Source organism: Mchenga conophoros, linkage group LG4 (assembly GCF_057382185.1).
Source record: "Mchenga conophoros isolate Kocher_MC1m ecotype Shallow Benthic linkage group LG4, M_conophoros_male_GT1.1, whole genome shotgun sequence".
NCBI lineage: Eukaryota > Metazoa > Chordata > Actinopteri > Cichliformes > Cichlidae > Mchenga > Mchenga conophoros.
This window is the reverse complement of record NC_140529.1, coordinates 2,066,239-2,086,580: the sequence shown is the minus strand read 5'-3', so window position 1 is coordinate 2,086,580 and position 20,342 is coordinate 2,066,239. Positions and strand designations below refer to the sequence as shown.

The following is a 20,342-nucleotide window of genomic DNA, read 5'->3' as shown; positions in this document are numbered from 1 at the left end:
CCCGTCTTGCTCAGCGCCTCTCAGGTGACTGAAATATTAACTTTAATATAATTGCAGCAAGAGTCCTGACAGGGACTAGAAAGAGAGAGCATATTTCTCCTGTTTTGGCTTCCCTTCATTGGCTTCCTGTTAAATCCAGAATTGAATTCAAAATCCTGCTCCTCACATACAAGGTCTTAAATAATCAGGCCCCATCTTATCTTAATGACCTTGTAGTACCATATCACCCTATTAGAGCGCTCCGCTCTCGCTCTGCAGGCCTACTTGTTGTTCCTAGAGTATTTAAAAGTAGAATGGGAGGCAGAGCCTTCAGTTTTCAGGCCCCTCTTCTGTGGAACCAGCTTCCAGTTTGGATTCGGGAGACAGACACTATCTCTACTTTTAAGATTAAGCTTAAAACTTTCCTTTTTTCTAAAGCATATAGTTAGGGCTGGACCAGGTGACCCTGAATCCTCCCTTTGTTATGCTGCAATAGACGTAGGCTGCCGGGGGATTCCCATGATGCATTGGGTTTTTCCCTTCCAGTCACCTTTCTCACTCACTATGTGTTAACAGACCTCTCTGCATTGAATCATATCTGTTATTAACCTCTGTCTCTCTTCCACAGCATGTCTTTATCCTGTCTTCCTTCTCTCACCCCAACCGGTCGCAGCAGATGGCCGCCCCTCCCTGAGCCTGGTTCTGCCGGAGGTTTCTTCCTGTTAAAAGGGAGTTTTTCCTTCCCACTGTCGCCAAAGTGCTTGCTCATAGGGGGTCATATGATTGTTGGGTTTTTCTCTGTATCTATGAAGTGCCTTGAGGCGACTTATGTTGTGATTTGGCGCTATATAAATAAAATTGAATTGAATTGAATTGAATTATGTTGTGTATTTTGACATTTTTCTTCATAGAGTTTGTGTCCAATAAGACAACTGTGTGCAAATATTTCTCATAAACTGCATCAAGCGCCTGTAGATTCTTACAGGGTATTTTTCTGGAGCACTCAGTGCTTTCTGAAACATGCCTAAAAGCTTTCTGCCTAACATCCACAGCAGAGCGTGGTGAACAGAGCATGAGCACATTTAAACACAGTCACTCAGTTAATTAGGTTAGCTCACTGAGTAGCACTGCTCACAGTATGGAAATTACAGAGGATGATATATGTGCACACTTACTCTACATGTACAGTATGCGTGTGGACAGGATCCTTGGATGAGGCATGCATGTGTGTATTACTGTTGTGAGGATGTGTAGATACATAAAACTGCCCCTCAGCAGCTGACAGTTGCTGGGAGTCCCTCCTCTACTGCTTTCCCCTGTAAACAGGCCTTTCATTCAATTACAGCGTGTCACCAGCAGATGGCGCTTTCTTCACAAAAATCCTCCTCGGTATTATCAGACGACTGCTGATTTAGCACTATAGGAGTGAAACAGAATTTACTTGAATGTCACATTATTTTGACAGCTTTTGTTCTTAAACCTCTGTTAAAACATAAAAACATAAAAAAGATGAAGGTTTACAGTTTGATCATTTACACATTTTGTACCACAAACCACCAAAACTGTTTCCAGCAAACAGTTCTTCATTCATTTCAATCTAATGTAATAAACACATTGAATGTTACTTGTTCTTTGTGAATTATGAGCACATCCTTCATTTTTTCTGTTAGTTACAATATTTGTATGTATCTGTGGAACTTCTTTAACCTCTGCTATTGTGCAGAGGTTAAAGTTTGAAGCCAGGAATCTCCCAGCAGTGTGATCTGGACCAGCAGCTTTCCATGTGTTAACTCTGCAAGGAGTTTTCCTCACATCAGCGGAGGTCAGACACAGAACCCGGATGTGTGAGGGGGTTGGACTTCCTCATCACCACGTCATTCTGAGCTTCAAACCGTGCGTAGAAGTTGTTCCGTGCGTCTGGTAGGGAGGCGTCACCGCGGCAGGCAGGTGTTGATGGCCTGGATGCCCTGCCACATGCACCACATGTCGCCGCTGCTCTGATGGCTCGAGACAGTTTGTATATAAACCAATGATGTTAGTCCCCCTCAGCACACACACACACACACCAGAAATTGGTTTGTTGCCTCAGGACAATAAAGTGTTTTAAGTGTAACAAAATGTCAGTAAATTCATGAGAAAACAACTAATTGGTTCAAAATTTTTATTTTAACAAACAAGCTGGTTTTCATATAAGTGTTTAGTAACAATGAAATAATAGACTGCTTTTTATAGCACTTCCTACATTCACACTCCAGTGAAGCAAACTGGGTTCAGGAATACTTTGGCACACAGACCACCAAACACTAACTTTCCCATCAGCAGATGATTTGTTTATGAATGACTCGGCTGTGGCTCAGGTCTGTGCCTGGGCTAATACACCTGTGTGACACCACGCATGACGCATACATCCGTATCTGCAGTTGTACAAGTTTCTGTGTGTCTGTGTCTGTCGGCTCTGCGTGGAACGACATCCTGGCTCCTTACATCACAGTGTCCTCTAAAGACACACACAGACACACACGATCTCCTAACTGTTCTTTAGACATCATTCTGGGATCTTCTCTTACTCGCTGTCACTCTCATCCATTTGACATTCCTCACCAAGGGAGTGACCCGAACTATATCAAACTCTTTCCTCCCTTAAACTGTTCTTGTGCCCATTTTCTGTTTCCACATGAAGCCAACAGCATTCTTGCTTATGTATTCTTGTTGTCCAGGTGTGAGAGTACACAGTGAAGCGCTGTGGGTACAGCATCCTGTGGGTACAGCATCCTGTGGGTACAGCATCCTGTGGGTACAGCATCCTGTGGGTACAGCATCCTGTGGGTACAGCATTGGTGAGGATCCAGTGTGGGGGAAGCATGTCTTGAGGCTTCTCGGATGAGAGGTGAAACGTCTTCAAGCAACTTAAAGAAGCCCAGACGCTTTTCTTTCCAAGCTCCTTAGACTACGATGACCTGGATGACTGAGAACCTTCACAGACATATTAGTTCACTAAGCCACTAAGTTAAGCTTAGCGAACAGAAAGTTCGGATTGGTCCCAGTAGAAACTAGAAACAACCACAGCCACAAACCACTTCAAAATTATTCTTCTGTAGGGGAAACCAATCTAAAGTCAGCTTGGCCATCGTAGCTGTGAGAGAAAGATGGCAGATATGTCTGAACATACATGTTTGAAAAAGGATAACTAAGGATAAAAATGTATGCATCAGTTGATCTGAATACCTTTTAGTTTTATATAGATGATCACTTCTATGGGCATTTTAACCCAGGAAGCACTCTCAGTCAGTCTTTCTTTCAGCTCTGAAATGTCAGTTACAAATGACAAACACATCTGTTTGAAAAACAAAAAAACACTAATCTTCCCCGATTAGTCCTGATGTCACCAGCCTGCTCACTGAGACAGGCTCCACACACGAGAAACTGCTTTACCTTTAAATCAAAGTATTATTATAATAATGTAAATGAGTAAAACTAATGTATAACCCGTCAGAAATGTATCCTGGTTTTCTACATTTAAACTAAACTCAGATATGAAAGATTTGAATACATGTGCTAGCTTCTGTTTCCACCACCAGTCACTGTGCTTGGAGTTCTGACTCCAGCTCTATACCTCCCTGATACAGAGCTCTGTATTTTTCTTCTTCCTGTTCTCCCAGAAACAAAACATGAAAGCCTCCCTTTAACTACACAGGAGAAAGAAAGCAGGGAGGAAGTAGGAAGAGGAATATGTAGAGAAGAGAGGATGGATGCTCCTGATTACCTCTCCATCTGTCCCACACTTTCCCTCTGTGCAGCACAGCGTCTGTATCTGAGCTTTTACTGCAGTGTGGGGAAGTCTGCCTGCAGGGGAGTAAAACATGGGAGCGTCCCTCCCCTCCACGTCTCCTTTAACACCTGTAAGTTGTCTCTGTGCCCCCACCAGTCTCCACTGTTAGAGGCTACAAACAGTGGTGAAACATCCAAAATGTTGTTTCCTTGCTGTTTCCAAAGTCGGTACATGGATATCTGTCATTTCTCCAGTTTACCAAAAGAATCCAGCTCTCAACCCCCCAGTCACAAGTTCACTGAACTCGAGAAGATGCACCTCTCGTTTGTACACGTGTAGACCGTTGTTATGGTGACACTTATACAGACGTTGAAATGCATTACAGTTGTAACGCACTCACTCTTTCTTTTGCCACGATGGTCTTTATGTCTCTGTGTGTGATTTAGAGATGGACCGATCCGATATTACGTATCGGTATCGGTCCGATACTGACCTAAATTACTGGATCGGATATCGGAGAAAAATAAAAAATGTAATCCGATCCATTAAATATCACGAAAGCACCTCACAAAACTTGCAACACGCCGTAACTCACCTCAGAACGTTGGAGCAGTATGCATCACGTGATAGAGCAGCTGTGGCATGCGGGACCTGTCGGTGGTCTGGATAGCATGTGGAGCTTCGCTAGCAACCCGGCATTTCATCTCCGACAAAGTTATCCCCGAGAGAAGTAAAGCAAGTGTGTAAGTCCATCTCTGAATGTTTGTAAAGCATTCCTGCGTTAAGCTTAACAAGCGACTGCCTCTCGCTCTCCTGCTGCTACTTCAATCATGAAACTGCTTAAATCAGCTGATCGGCTTTTCTGTCGCGAGTCCGTCTCTCTGGTTTGCTTTTGGCCCACTTTGCACCAGAAAGAGGAAACCAGCGGCTGAACAACAGCAGCACGTTTAAGCTTAATCAGCTGTTGTTAGAATTTATTTATTATTACTTTCTACACCAGGATCTTTTTCTAGCTGACGGCTGGTAACTGTGCAGGGGCGGATCTAGCAAAGTTTAGCCAGGGGGGCCGATAGGGCATTAACTGGGAAAAGGGGGCACAAAGACATACTTTTCTTTCTTATTCTCATTTAAAATGTCTAGCTTTTAATAAATAATTATCTGACACCCAAAGTTTTAATTTGATGCAAAATGAATAGAAGTCCATTACTGTATATAGTGACTATTAAGTCTAATATATATACCCTAGTAAGCTATAGTACTTTTTCCTTTGGGAAGGTACCATCTGTGCAGTCTGCAATTTTGTTGAAGAAAGATGTTGAATCTATTTAATATTTCTTGAAAAATAATTGATTTCTGTGCTTTTTTTTTTCACACTGCATCAAATTAAGGTTGATTACGTCGATTAAGCATCATGAGGTGGAGCGTGAGGGGTGGTTCCCTATTTTTTATTTATTTATTTTTGTTGTTGCTGGGAGTTGGAACCCTATTAGTTAGGTTGCTTAATATTTACGCTAAGTACTCTTTAAAATACCAGAATAGGGAGGATGGTGTAGGTCTAAGTTTATTAGATTGATCAGTATTGCTGAACTATGAAATATTTTTTTTGCATACAGGTATAACAGAATAGCTTTAGTGTAGTTGTTGTTTTAAACTTGAGTATGAACTTATACAAAATGCAGCAAGATATTTAAAAAACAGTTTTGTTGATTAAAAACACTATATCGGATTCATATCGGTATCGGCAGATATCCAAATTTATGATATCGGTATCGGTATCGGACATAAAAAAAGTGGTATCGTGCCATCTCTAGTGTGATTATGGATTAAACACACCTTGTATTTTAGAGGTGGTCCGTCTCCTGCTCCCAGCTCTCGCAGATGATTACCTCACCTGTGAATACCTGTGTGATCAGCTTCCTACTTAAGCTGGAGGACGGCACCTAATAAATACCTCATTGGGTGTTCAGCACATGCACAGTGGCAGTAATGTCTGTTCTGTGCAGGAAACTGGACCCTGTGAGTAAGACACAACGGCTCCACGTTAAGTGCCTGTCTGTTTACAGGTTTCTGTACATGAACCACAGAAGAAACACTGTAGACAAACAGCTTTGCAGTTTAACTAACATCTAACCTTAGTAGAGCTTGACTGTTAGAAAAGCACTTTCTGCTAAGCGATCGTCGTTCTCACTCGGATTCATTCGTCTTGAAAAGGTGTTTTATTTTTTTCCTGCTTTACCCGCCTTTGACTTCAACACTGTGAATGACCTTCACAAAGCCTGACTAACTATTGCTCACTTAAATGGCACAGTCTGGCATCTTTGGATCCTCTTGGAGCGATTCACGACTGTGTTTTCTATGGAAACTTGTTTATTAAATCCGCGGACATCCCGACCATCAGTCCGCCTGCTCTCTCTGAAAATAACCTTGAAACAAATGTGCCATCAAGATCACAGCGAGGTGTATGAATGTGAATGCGAGACATGTGACGGAGGCAGGTGAGCCTCGCAGGTGATGCTAATCCCCCAAGAAGAGTGAATGCAAACGTCCCCTCGCTCTTACATAAAATCTCAGCGCACTCCACAGGACTTCATTGTGACCTCCTCCCGACTCAACTCTCAGGACGAGGAATGTCGCCGCATTGACGCTGCGTCACGTCCAGTTTGACCAACTGTCAGGCGTGGGTTGCGTAACGGCGTGGAAAACGCCAAGCGGAAGTTCTTAAGCCAGATATGGATTGGTGGGTGGCGCCACTACGCCAGAGCCGTTGGATGGGAGGGCTCCGCACTAAACACGTGACTAATTTGATGCTGCATTCAGGTGGTTGTCATAAAACAATACAAATGTAGCTTCATTCTCTCAAACTAAATGCAGCAGAGAAGAAGCATCGTCTGTGTGTAACGACAGCACACAGGTAGTCCGGTAGTACACAGACTCTATGGACTGCAGTAGTGAATATAACGTCTGACTCACATGATCACAGGCCGGATTATAAACTACTGCCGTGACGGAGCATCGTGTCGTGGTCGCTTTTGTTTGGTTTCTTATTTCAACTTATCGCCGTTTCTTTGGGTGCTCAACTTAACTTAACTTGTATCCGACGTCAGTGAAGGCAACACAGCTTCCAAAGGCCACCGTGAGACGGCGTCACCCCGAGCGAGAGAGGCCGGTGTTTGTTTGTGGTGCCAGGACAAAATGCTGAATCCGCAGAGGTCTCTGTCGGAGCTCCCGAAGACGTCGACGGCCAGTCAGGTGGAGCGCGTTGTGCTGGTAAGCTGCTCAGCCGTCGCGTATATCGCACCATTGCACTAGCAAACAGCGCTGTGACTGAAAGGCTGCTGGTGCTTCGCACTGACTCGTCTGTTATTGCACAGAGCTGCCCACGGTAGCTGTTAGCCCCGCGCGCTGTCATGTTACTGTGACATTGTGGTTGACGGTCAGTGGGCCCATGGCAACGGCTCACTGACCGTCACCGTGAGAGCGACAGCTGAGCCCGAGCCTTCTGTTTGCTGCTGACTACCGATGACAAACTGGACCTAAACGTTTTCCCTGCAGGGCGGGGGTCGTACTGTTAAACACGGCATCAACACGCGTGTAAATGTCACAGAGTGTATCTCTACGACAGCAGGAGGGAATGATCTAATATGGCTGTGAACAGATTCAGCCATGTACTGGTAAAACCGTCTGCTTGCCAGTAACAACCAATCACAAGTAAGCTCCCACTGTCACAGCTGGCTGACGGTCCACAGCTGGCTGACGGTCCACAGCTGGCTGACGGTCCACAGCTGGCTGACGGTCCACAGCTGGCTGACGGTCCACAGCTGGCTGACGGTCCACAGCTGGCTGACGGTCCACAGCTGGCCTGTCCTTCAGTAATGAGACGCGCACAGGAACAAAGTCTGAGCTGGACACACGGGGCAGTAACATCACAGCTAATAATGTCAACACTTTTGTGAAAGAACATTAGCAGTGTGGTTTTAATGCTTTCATACAAACCAGTAGGGTGTAAGGTCTACTGTAGCGAGCCTCTGCACTGAGCCCCACTGTGGACACGCGGCACATTACCACTGCTGCTTAGTTCCACGTCACAGCCTGTTGGAGTCATTAGTGTCCAGGATCAGACCGTTTTAAGTGGCTGAACCTGGACCATGAAACAGTGGTCTGTGTGGGGACGTTAAAGAAACAACGGCTCGTTGGCAGAACGGCTTGTCCCCTTGTAGACCGGTGCTCCCCCCAGTGGGCCACACCCCACAGTTTGTTCTAGGGTTCCCTGTGTTCATGTGGATGTTACACCGACATTAATGACTAGGGATGGGTATCGTTTAGGTTTTATCCGATACCGGTGCCAAATCGGTACTTTTGAAACGGTGCCGGTGCTTAAACGGTGCTCAAACCGGTGCTTAAAGAATGGAGAACACAAAATTGGTCCAAAAACCTCTCATGTTCAGCTGTTTTTTGTAAAAATATAACAATGTTAGCCTTTCCTGCAGCTATGGGGCATATATGGTATCACTCTTGGCTGGAAGCAGTGCTTAAACAATGGAAAAAACACAAAATTGGTCCAAAAACCTCTCATGTTCAGCTGTTTTTTTGTAAAAAGATAACAATGTTAGCCTTTTCTGCAGCTATGGGGCATATATGGTATCACTCTTGGCTGGAAGCAGTGCTTAAACAATGGAAAAAACACAAACTTTGTCCTAAACCTCTCATGTTTAGCTGTTTTCCACTTTTTCTTTGGTCATTTTAGCCTTTTTGGCCAGGGTGAAGGGAGTATCTGCCATCAAACAAGAAGACAGCAGCATGTAGCTATGATGATGTTTGCTAGTTCACCTTACATGCATTAATGTAATAACGTGGTTAGCCTACTCAACGTAAATTACACACGAACAACATTAAGCTACTCACGCAGAGAAGAACGGCTGCTGCTGCATCATCATCCTCATCATTTCTGCTACACTGGCAGGGCGAGGGGCCAGGACTCTACTCTTCGGGTTTTTGGGGGATGTTGCTCCGGGTCCGATAACTGGCAACCCACCCGCAGTAGATGTGCACGGTGTGAGGTCTCGCAGCAAGCTATCAAATACGGCGCATTTCTGGGCTTTTAAAAAACCGCTATGCGTCGCCAGGTGTTTCATCAGATTCTTGGTGTTACCTCCTTTGACAGTATCACAGTATCAGCTTAAAGCACTTGTTGCTGCTGAGTTTGCATCTTTTGCTGTGAAGTACAGCCAGACTTTTGACCGCTTCGCCTTGGACATTTTTAATCTGTAGCTCTGCTCTAAAAGAACGTACGTACCTGGCCCCGCCTACTATCCTCGGAAACGTAAAATGATTGGCTAGAAGTGTATCACAGCTCAGGGAAATAAAGCACCGAAATGTGCGCTGCTTTTCGGTCTGGTTACTACCGTTTATGTCAGAACTGGTGCCATCATGGCACCGGACACCGGTACCCATCCCTATTAATGACACTGCTAGCCAGTTAGCTTTTTAAAACGGGCGTAAATATTCCATTCAAACCCTTCAAGTGCTCAATTTCAGTCTCACATTAGTTGAATTATTTGAAAGAGGCGAGACTACAAAAGGTCAGATAACAGACCTGACCTGACGGCTGCCTGTGTTGCAGCAGAAATCTTCCATAGAGTCAATCAGTCTAATCAGATGAAGTCAAAATACACCTTTATGGGTATTGGACACAATGTTGCAGATTATTAGGTAATCATGTAAATTACTGACATATGAGTAATTTGAAGTCTCGTATAGTTATTGATATGTATTATTGATCAATAATGGGTGGTGGCTGTAGCTCAGGAGGTAGAGCAGGTCACCTACTGATCAGAAGGTTGGAGGTTCGATCCCAGGCTCCTCCACTCTGCATGCCAAATATCCTTGGGCAAGATACTAACCCCAATTTGCTCTCCGATGTATGAATGTGTGTGAGTGTAGTTAGAAAGCACTCAGTACAGAGGTAGTGCTTGTGAGAATGGGAGTGACTGGGTGAATGAGGCATGTTGTATAGAGCGCTTTGAGTACTCCGGGAGAGTAGAAAAGTGCTGTATAAGAATCAGCCCATTTACCATCAACAATAGTAATTGTGTACGCGTGCAGGGCGAGCTGTTATCTTTGTCTCTCACTAACAGGAAACTGGTTCACTGTGTTTGGCAGGAGGAGGAGTTCAACTGGCTGCTTAAAGAAGAAGTGCACGCTGTCTTAAAGCAGCTCCAAGATGTTCTCAAGGTAAACGATGAGCTTTCATGTGTTAGAAATAGTTGCATAATTATGTGGCTGAAATGATACATGAGCTTTACCCATGGAGCTCTTTGCTGGTCACACTAAGTCTTTGCCAGGCTGACAGCATCTGGCAGGTCACTATGACAGAGCGCTGCTGTTTTAACTGAAAGGCTGGGCAAACACAAGTGTCCTCAGCACCATAAATACACAGTCCTCTAACAGGACTCCACAGCAGAGCAGGAAGAAGCTCTCAGGTCGTTTCAGCACATGAAGAAGTCTCTGCTGTGTTCTTGTCACCAGGAGGCATCCAGACGTTTCTCCATGCCGACACCAGGCTTTGAAAATCAGCTGAAGCAGGAGAACTTCATCCTTGGCAGCTCAACGTAAATGCAGCTCACACTGCCGTACTGTTACCGTGGTAATCATTTGTGACATCACGTTACATGTAGCGCTGTCGGCATTATACGTGATAGGGTCACCTTTCACATCCACTTCCTTCTGTATTTGTTGTCCTGTGATGATTCCAAAGGTAAAAATGTGACTTTTTCCAGCAGCATGGATCAGGTGAAGGGCGTGCTGACTCTGCAGGGGGAGGTGCTGACTCAGGCTGTGAGTGTATGACGTTCTCACCAAGGCTTTTAACGACACTGCTTTAGGCTGAGCATCTTTAATGTTTGACTCTGTCTCAACAGGATATCAACCTGAAGGTTGCAAAGAGCAGCCAAGTGTTGCACTTCCAGTTTAGAGAAGACAAACAGTGGAAACTGCAACAGGTATAGAAAACAGCGCTGCACTTAATACAACACGTAGCTGCTTCTCTGACTTTACAGCTACAGAAGTTTGAGGATGAAACCTTAGAAAACAACGAGAGAGAAGGCAGCTCCTCAGCTCCCCGGTATAACGCTCACCATGAAGCAGCTAACGTGCACGACGTGGTTCACACAGAGCAAAGCAGCAATCTCTTACTGTTTGTCAGAGTGCAGCCAGGCTGAGGCAGAGCGATGTTAGGTCAGATATTAACTACCAATGAAACCAGTCTCACGGCGTTAACGGTCACTGTAACGTTGTGTGGGCCCTCTGCTAGCATGCGTGTAGTGTGACATCACAGAAGTATTACCTGATGCATCCATGTAACTATAAGACTGTCAGCATGTGTCTGTTCAGAGTTTAATGACAAACGTGAGCAGGACTGTGGTCAGAGGGGCGGGGCCTCTGACCAGGGAGGCCTGACCACATCACAACCAGCGAGCTTCTAACATGACTTTGAATTGAATCAACACTTTGCATTAATTATACCAAACACAGTTTGACATTCAGAGCATTATGAAGATATCACTGAGCCCAAAGCAGCCGAGCTGTGGGCAGGTGTGGGCAGCTGTGGGTGGAGGCAGACGCCTCGGTCTACTTTGGAAACGTGACACTGGTCACATGTTGTTCTCATGTTAGGGACATGTTATGCCACGAGCTGAAAACAAAGCAGCAGATTCTTTCACATGTCTGATGTTTGGTAACATCCAGGAGGGGACAGTGGATCCAGTTCTCCTCTCTACATGTTGGTCCCACAGCCAAAGCACTACGTTTGTCTTAATGTCTGAGCTCTGCAGTGATGGAAAGACCCCAAGCAGCACATTGTTTGTAGTTAGGAATAATATCTTTGTCATTGTGAGGCCGTGTTTATTTATTGAAGTTCTCTGTACAGACTTTACCAGTTATTCAGGTCCTGCTTTCATTTGCATGATTATGTTGTCAAACAGAAGATTGCTCCTCTCTGTAGTAGCTCATGGAAAAACCAAGCTGTTAAACATGTTCACAGTTAAAGCTTTACTTATTATCCGTATGAGTAGCTGCACCTGATGACTTACAGGCGCCGGTCTGTAAGTCATCAGCTAGTCTATGGCGTTATTTATGTGCCACTATTCTGAGCGCACGTAAAAAAGGTTTGCAGGTGTAAGTGTTGCATTTTGAGGAGTGAAGAAAATTCATTGCTGCGTGCAGAAAATATATTTCAGTGTTTGCTGTTATCCACACACACACAACAGCAGCCCCTCTCGCTCGCTCAGTTTTTGCACTTGCGCTTGTTCGCAATGTGTTGCTCGCGCTCTCAACATTTCAAACTCCGCCCCTCTGTGTTCCTCCGCCACTGCCTCGTTTGAGTTTTGGACGAAATGGATTCTGGGATATTGCATTTCGTCATTTCGAGCTGATTGGAGACCAAAACAGCCAATCAGATATTTTTGCATCCAAGTCTGTGATTGGCTGGTTTTGTGGCACAAATATAACCGTGTACAGAAAGAGTTGAACGCACACGGGCAGAAATGTTGAGAGCGCGAGCGACACATCGCGAGCGAGCGCAAGTACAAAAACTGAGCGAGCGAGAGGGGCTGCTGGTGTGTGTGTGTGTGTGTGTGTGTGTGTGTGTGTGTGTGTGTGTGTGTGTGTGTGGATAACAGCAAACGCTGAAATACATTTTCTGCACGCAGCAATGAATTTTGTTCACTCAAAATAAATTTCTCCTCAAAATGCAACACTTGCACCTGCAAACCTTTTTTACGTGCGCTCAGAATAGTGGCACAAAAATAACGCCATACTAGTCTAGCTTTTAAAAGTGAATGCAATGAAGCCGAGAGGTGATGCTGGACAGTTTTCTTCAGGAACTTGTGTTAACATATGACCCCCACCCTTCACTGGTCCTCGTTTCTGTGGCCCATCAGATCCAAGATGCCAGGAACCACGTGAACCAGGCTCTGCAGCTGCTGAGCAGCCGTGACGAGAGCTACCACTTCAAGTCTGGGGCTGAGGTCAACAAGGTGTGTCCCTGTTAGCACAGAGCTGCCACTCTGCTGATGCTGCTGATACTAACATCACGTTTGTGTTCATGCTGCAGCTCATGGATGGAGTGATGCTGCAGCTTACACGAGCTCGAAACCGCCTCACTACCCCGGCCTCCATGACGCTGCCTGAGCTGGCTGCCAGCGGTTTGATGGTAAACACGTTGCACTCAGTGATCTTACTGAAGAATAACTGTGTAAAGATGCAGGTTTTAAAGAAAACATGACAGCAAGTTTAGTCAAATCAGGTTCCTCGTGAGAGCAGGGTTTCTCAGGAAGCTGTCCTCCTGTAGGTCAGTGCAGTGTAAACTGTTCCAGCCCTCTGACTCTGGGGGGAGGCTCCCGCTGACAGACGAGGGCGATCTATGGCATCAAAAGCAGTGCTGAAGTGGAACAGTCGCAGTGAGTCATAGTTAGGTCCTGTAAAAAGCCCAGTCTCAGTGCTGGGCTCTGAATCCACAACTGTTCTGTGAAACCAGCGCCCGCAGTCTGGGTTGGCGTTGACTAACCTCGGTCGACACTCACAGGATCCGAGATTAACTTCAGGTAACCTGTAGGAGCTATTTACACCTTTGCTGTCCACACTTTAGACCTGTGTAATGCAGGATATGTTATTAGAGCCACGTGGCAGTAGCCACATCAAGTATTACTCGTTATATCGTTACCCAATGAACCTGCTCGGAGCCCATGCTGCTCTGATGTTAGAGGAGAAAGGTTGGAGAAGCACTCATGGAGGTGGTGTGGGTGGAAATAAACTCCACCAGGGCAGAAATACACCAAAGCAATCTGCAGGTTGTTCCTGGCTCTGATGATGAATTTTAAAGCAGGACTTGATGAGCTCTGAGTGCTGGCTCAGTGAAGTCACTGCAGAGTAATACTGCTGAAGGTTAAACCTTCCTGTGATGTTTCAGCCTGACTGCCTCACACCGGCCTCTCTTGTTTGATCACCAGAAAATGTTCTCTCCTCCCATACCCGGGGATGTCATGGTCAACTTTTACATCAACTTAAGCAAACTGTGTCTGACTGTGTACCAGCTCCACGTGCTGCCTGCTAACACCACCAAGGTTAGACTCTGTGACACCGTGCACCCGTCTGTGGAGCCGCCCTCTGTCATGTGACCAGTGTTTGTGATCCTTCTCATATCTGCAGAATTTCAAGCCTGCTGGGAGCTCAGTGCTGCACAGCCCTGGAGCGATGTTGTAAGTCCTTCAGTCCTCTGATGAAGCTTGAACATGTTGTAGGAGGTGAAACGTTTACACAAAGAGCCATCAGTGTCATTGCAACTATTCCTGTACATGCTTATTATTAGAAAACGACATATTTCCATTACCAGATGATGCAGCCTTATTCTGTTGTGTAATATTACTGAAACCTGGCTCTATGAGTAATATTTAAATATGACTGTGGCCAAATGGCCTCTTACTCAACAGCTGGGCTCCTGCCCCATGATGCTGGCTTGGATGGAAACTGATTTACTATCTAGTTACTGGTAACACACAGTAGTGCTAAAGTGTACATGGTGGACAGTATCTAAGCTCTCTTTACATTTTGCTAACACAGTGAGCTCAACAACAACCGGTTTGAGGTGAGCCATGTTCACAAAGTGGAGTGTGTGGTGCCTTGGCTGAGCGACACGCTGGTGTTCTTCACCATATCCCTGCAGCTCTGTCAGCAGCTGAAGGACAAGGTCAGTCCCTCAAACACTCGCACATTATTAATCATGACGTGAGAGACGTGGAGGAGATGGAGCATTCATTCTGGGAGCACGTGCTGTCTGTTCGGCAGTGTTTGGAAGGTTACTTTTAAAATGAACTGTTACTCTCCACACCAACACCAGCTAGATGTTTAAATCTTCATATAAATGAGTAACAGTAGGTGGACATTAGGTAAGGCTGCACTTTTTGCAGCGATCTCATATAGAAAACTATCCCACGCGTATATAAAACAGGTCCGTGGCTCTGAACCGTAGTAAAGGGACCTCTGGCTGATACGTCGGGCTCGTAGCTGGAAACTAGCTTTACTTTGTTGTGTGGGTCAACTTTGCTAGCGAGAGACAGAGAGAGGCGTTGAAAGGCTGCTGCAACGGGACTTATTGTTTCAGAGGAAAACAGGAACACAGCGTACAGTCGAGTCTTAACAGCTTACTTACAGCTGGGCTCGTCAGGCTCTCTGTTTGGCTGCAGTGGTTATTATTATATTTACATGCTTCCAGCTCCCGTTTCTGCTCGATGACAGCTCCTACTGTAACACCTGTACTGATTTTTCTGTGCCAGCATGACACCAATGTGACTAAAAATGTTCAAACATGTAAATGAAATATGAACATTTACTCTGAAAACTGAATTAAAAGCTAAAAGTGAAATAAAAACAGAAACTAATTAGAAAATATGAACTTTTAGTAACACCACCATTCAGTGTAGCGAGGCTTAGCCTAACCCCTGATGCTGATGGTTCTGGAGCTTTCATGGGGGGCGGGGGGTCTTTTTGTCACGCTTAAGTGTTTCGGATCAAACATACAAAAAGTCAGTTATGATGAAGGGCACGAACACGTCTCCACACCGCTGTAACTAACCTGGGGTGAACCGAGACGTTAGCCAGGGTCACGTGACAGCTGTATGAGCAACGTTGGATAACAAAGACTTTGGGTTTGTTTCATTTACTTTAGAGAAGCAGCCTGAGTCTTTACTGTGGGAACAGCTCGGGATCAAAGAGCTCTGGCTTAAATGATCACAGCACGGTTTGCCTAAACGTGTTTCTACAGTGGCGTGAAGTATTTGACCGTTTGGCAGTTTGTTTCATAAAGTGACCTTTCCTTTTGGTCTAGACGGTTCTTTGTTTTTCACCATTAAATCTGTTACAGTGAGCAGAAAGTGAAAGGAAGTGAAAACTGTTTCATCTTTGACTGAATCCCAGCTGCTTCCTTCCCTGCAGATCTCGGTTTTCTCCAGTTTCTGGAACTACAGACCTTTTTAATCCTGCAGCCCGTCATCCTCCAGGCTCCGCTCGGACTCGCACTTAGCACTCTGTTGTAAAGGAAGTGTTCATTATTTTAGCTATTTGAAATGCAGTGTGATGTCAGAGCGCTAAAGCTCCGCCCCCAGTGATGTTAGCCCAGATAGCAGACAGTCCCGTCAGTGCGTCTCAGTACTGCCGTGTGGATTCATGTCATTTGGTTCCCTTTAATAGAATTATTTATTACCCACACTCACATTCCTGATTGTGTTTGAGTTGTTTTGTAGAACACTAATTTTGTACTAAAAGTACGTTTCTTGTACTTGTTCTGTCCCAGCATGGTGATCGCTTTGAAAGCTTCCTCGTAGTAAAGTCCTGCCCTACTACTGTGGTACTGGTACTGTGGTACTGTGGTACTGTGGTACCGTAGTACTGTAGTACTGTAGTACTGGTACACAGGTGGACACCACAAGCCTGTGACTGTGTAAAATGCTCAGAGTCAAACAGTCTGCTGCCACTAACAGCATCATCTATTCACTCTGCTGCATAGCATTAACCTCACATGCAGCAGCAGTGCTGCGTGACAGTGCCTGTGCATTACTGTTATGATGCACATGGAAAAGGCAGTTTCAGTGGCTGCCAAGCGCATCATGTTGGAGTGGGAACAGGAGGACGAATCTGTGATGAAGGTAACAGTTTTCTGTATTTTTGATGGGACCAAGAACGTAAACAAAGGAGGAAGGTCTTTGAAGAAGCTCCTGTTCCGTTTCTCCTGCCGTAGCACCTTTCTAATCTTCCCACAGGAAACAAACCTGCTCCACAGTACGTCGAGGACGGGGCTCTGCTGGAGGCTGTCATCACTGTACCAGGTCGTTTGGGGTGTAATGAGTGGCAGTTTGGACATAGATGTCAGCTGCTCAGCTCATTTTACCTGTCACTAGCTGATTGGCTGACCTGTGTATGTAGATACTGAGATGCTTCTTCACAGAGCTGAGCTCTAATTGATCCTGTTTCCAGTTTTATAAGGTGCACAATCAACAGAGGAAGTGTTGCTCTAGCTCAGCCTCTTCCTCCGAATTATTCCCTCATTCAGTATGTGGGTGTGTGGGACACAGTAAGAATCAAACGTTGTTGTAATGGGTAAAACATCTGTTAGGAGTGATATCACGAACATGCCACAGTCTCCCCCTGTGGTCTGCTTTACAGAGAACCACGCACGGCGTATATTTACACGTGTCATGGCTCCTCCAGTCTGCTTTGGTTCAGATTGTTGCGCAGTCCTGATGTGCTGTGTTTGTCTGCTTCTGCACACCGGCCTGAGCTCAGTACAGATGGCAGCACGTTTGTTTCAGAACAGCAGAAGCTGTAAGAAAACCCGACGAGCAGGATGAGCAGAAACACATTTGTGCAAACTGATGAACACAAACGTGGCTGGAGCAGGGCCCTTCATCCCTCGACCTCACATTCCCTCTTTGTTACTACATGGATTTATTTAAATAAGCTACCTGTGACATCATCTGTTGCTGTTTGTATTCGTCTCGTGTTGATTTTCTTTGAACCAAATACTATTGTAGACATGAACAAATGACTTCTTTCCACTAAGTATTAATGTATTTAAAGATGCCTGTCATGTAAAATGTGGAATGTGTGCAATTAAACTTTCGTCCTGATGAACTCTCTTTGGTGATCTGAAGATGCATGTAATAAAAAAGTCATCACTGAACTTCATTTGTATTATTGGAAATGCAGTGCCACATTGTATTTGTCACATTTAATATTAGACAAAGATTCATGCAAAATTCATTTTTGTAATGATGTCCTACATTAGGGGGGGAAAGAGATCCAAACCTACCCGACCCGGTTTGTTTGTTTGTGGTAACACCAGCTGCACCTGATTTGCAATCAGAATTCTGAAACATCCATCAGTTTGTTCCATGAAGCTCAAGTTCATGTACTTGGTTATACAGCAGCACAGTGAGATGAAACACCAGGACCTTTACTTCTGAAAGGCTCAAAACAGACAAAATGATATTGGAGTTGTGCAGTCAAAATCCAGTTGTGATGCCTTGTCATTGCCAAGAATAAATGCTGAGGGAAGCAACAATGGTTGCTGACTGAAGTAGTCGCACTCGAACGTCAAGGAAGGTGGAAGGAAAGCAGATTACGCAGACATGTCAGGTTTCCAGAGGTGAGCAATTTATTTACAGTGAGCTTAATTTAATGTAGTGATGGCCCGCTTGAAGCTGACGCTCCGGAGCGTGTGTCGAAAAAAACAACACACTGGTTCAGAAGCACTGTGTCGAGGCTTGCTTCGTTTGGCAAAAGTCACGTGACCAGTGACGTCCGAAGCTTCGTTACGCACGTAACTGCTTCGGTACCTGATTCAAACGGATATAAGGAAGTGAATCATCCACGGGATTCGTGGAGTGTGTTGATGGTGACAGAGAGCGACGAGGTGATCATTCCACTGACAGATATGGAGCCAGCGAGGAAGAGAGGACGTTCTGGCGTGTGGGGATATTTTGAGTTGATTTTGCTCAATTCATTTCATCTGCCGAAGTGAAAAACTTGAAATGTCCAAAATCATGTTTTCATAATGTAAATATCATTACAGCATATGACTTTAGGAACACTTCCATGTGAATTAAAGCTGATGAAGACTACAAAAATGTATTTGACACTATACGTACATTACATTGCTACAGTTTAGAAAATCATTTTGTTTATTGTTGTTAGGTGATAGTCTGCAGGACCCAGGAATACCTGCATATCTACCAGCTTGCAGTGTAGTTCCTGCACTCCACAGCCTCTTCTGTTCCATGCAAGTGGATTTTCTCCAGGGCAGGAGAAACTATTTCTAAGAAAAGAAACAGACTCAGCCAGCGCACAGTAACACTAATCCTCTTTTTAAATGTAAATAACAAAAGGGCTACCTTACATAGATCATGTTTTTACTTTGCAAGTTCTTGATTAGGGGTGGGTTTTGATTATCGCTTTTCTGATTACAATCCATGCTAAATTGAATAAAGTGATATTGATTCATTAAAATCCTGTGTCGATTTGTAAATTAACGTTATTATGCCTGAAACGCCAGCATCTCAGGTTAAACCTCACAACATGTCGTCAAACACCATGCAGCTAAAACAGTAACTGGGAGCAGGTTTACGGATTCTGCATACAAACGTAAACACAGAGCGCGGACCCGACGCGTCAGAGTCAGATTTTGGTGCGTCGTCGGGTCCGCGCTGTGTTTGCCTCTTTTTTTCCCGCTGGCTTCTGCAGCTGCAGGTTTCATAACTCTCTGTTTACATCTCTAATTAAGTCTCACATGTGTCAGCTTTCTTTTAATAGATACGAAATTATGGATATATACTGTTAAATGATCAGAATTGTAATATTTCTGACTGAGGCAAAACTTTCCAGATTCCAATCAAATTGAATCGGATCCTGTATCGAATCAAAATGATTCTACAAATCAGTAACGATGCAGCCGTACTCAGCTTCCTAAGCATTTTCCCTTTCCAGTTCACAATCAATCCCACCCCTAGGTCAAAAATATGTATAGGACAATTGGCCTAATCTAATATTTTGTATGAACCTGTCCAGCTGTCCAGTGATTAAATGACAAGTAGATGGAGGCAGGACTCCACAGCAGGGGCATACTCCATAATGTGCTGTGCGTTATCATATGTATATTATATATATTGCTCACTTATTGTATTTACCAACATCAAGGAGTTATGAGCAAAGAAAGGCCACCATAGTGCATGTTTAAATAGGGAAAGTTTATTGATCAAAATGTATTACGCAGATACGCATTACATTTTTTTCAGCCCCCCAATCGAGAAAACAAAACCAATTACATGTTCAAAGCAACGGAACGGTGGCCCAATATCAGAGAGAACTCCACTCTTGAGTGAGCAGCGATGATTGAGCAGTCCGTTTTATTTTGCAGATTCAAGCTGCTCTTCAACATTTTCACCACCAGATGTCACCGGAGAGGACTGTGTTGAAAAGCTTCGAGTAATGAACCGTTTTTCAATACAAGCTTCAGTGCTTCGGAAAGCTTCATTTGGCCATCACTATCTGAAAGGCTCAAAACAAGACAAAATGATATTGGAGTTGTGCAGTCAAAATCCAGTTGTGATGCCTTGTCATTGCCAAGAATAAATGCTGAGGGAAGCAACAATGGTTGCTGACTGAAGTAGTCGCACTCGAACGTCAAGGAAGGTGGAAGGAAAGCAGATTACACAGACATGTCAGGTTTCCAGAGGTGAGCAATTTATTTACAGTGAGCTTAATTTAATGTGTAACTTAACAAAACTTCCCCCCAAATCAAGTCACTTAACAAACCTCACCATGGCTCTGGTGACACAGCTCACCTCTGCTCTCTGCTGCATCTGGTAGAGACTGGCTTTAAATAGGGCCATCAATTTCCCTCCAATTGCCCAGCCAGTACCACTCACTCAACTGAGGGATCTAAAACTCTACACAGATGATCTGAAAACACAAAACCTCTACACACTTCTAACATGCACATTTACACAACTAAATGGCAGTATTAACAAAAGGAAACACATTCAACAAA

The 20,342-nt window shown here is 44.6% G+C and overlaps 1 protein-coding gene and 1 long non-coding RNA gene across 3 annotated transcripts; one reads left to right on the top strand and one right to left on the bottom strand.

Moving 5' to 3' along the window:
* The first annotated feature begins 6,540 nt into the window (after window positions 1-6,540).
* Window positions 6,541-17,477, top strand: rogdi (rogdi atypical leucine zipper). Of its 2 annotated transcripts, none has more exons than XM_085269886.1 (11): window positions 6,541-7,015; window positions 9,908-9,979; window positions 10,274-10,356; window positions 10,525-10,582; window positions 10,666-10,746; window positions 12,685-12,780; window positions 12,858-12,956; window positions 13,753-13,866; window positions 13,952-14,001; window positions 14,363-14,489; window positions 15,734-17,477. In XM_085269886.1, the coding sequence occupies exons 1-11, from the start codon at window positions 6,941-6,943 to the stop codon at window positions 15,773-15,775; spliced, it is 897 nt and encodes a 298-aa protein (XP_085126012.1). In that variant the 5' UTR covers window positions 6,541-6,940; the 3' UTR covers window positions 15,776-17,477. The 2 variants fall into 2 exon arrangements, with proteins under 2 accessions (XP_085126012.1, XP_085126013.1); XM_085269887.1 differs by having other exon boundaries at window positions 6,546-7,015; window positions 10,528-10,582.
* Window positions 17,478-17,928: 451 nt separating this feature from the next.
* On the bottom strand, window positions 17,929-18,787 carry LOC146575255 (uncharacterized). The gene is made up of 2 exons (XR_014892101.1): window positions 18,518-18,787; window positions 17,929-18,132 (listed from the first exon to the last, which is right to left on the bottom strand). It is a non-coding gene; the product is annotated as an uncharacterized LOC146575255 (long non-coding RNA).
* Between the last annotated feature and the right edge of the window lie 1,555 nt (window positions 18,788-20,342).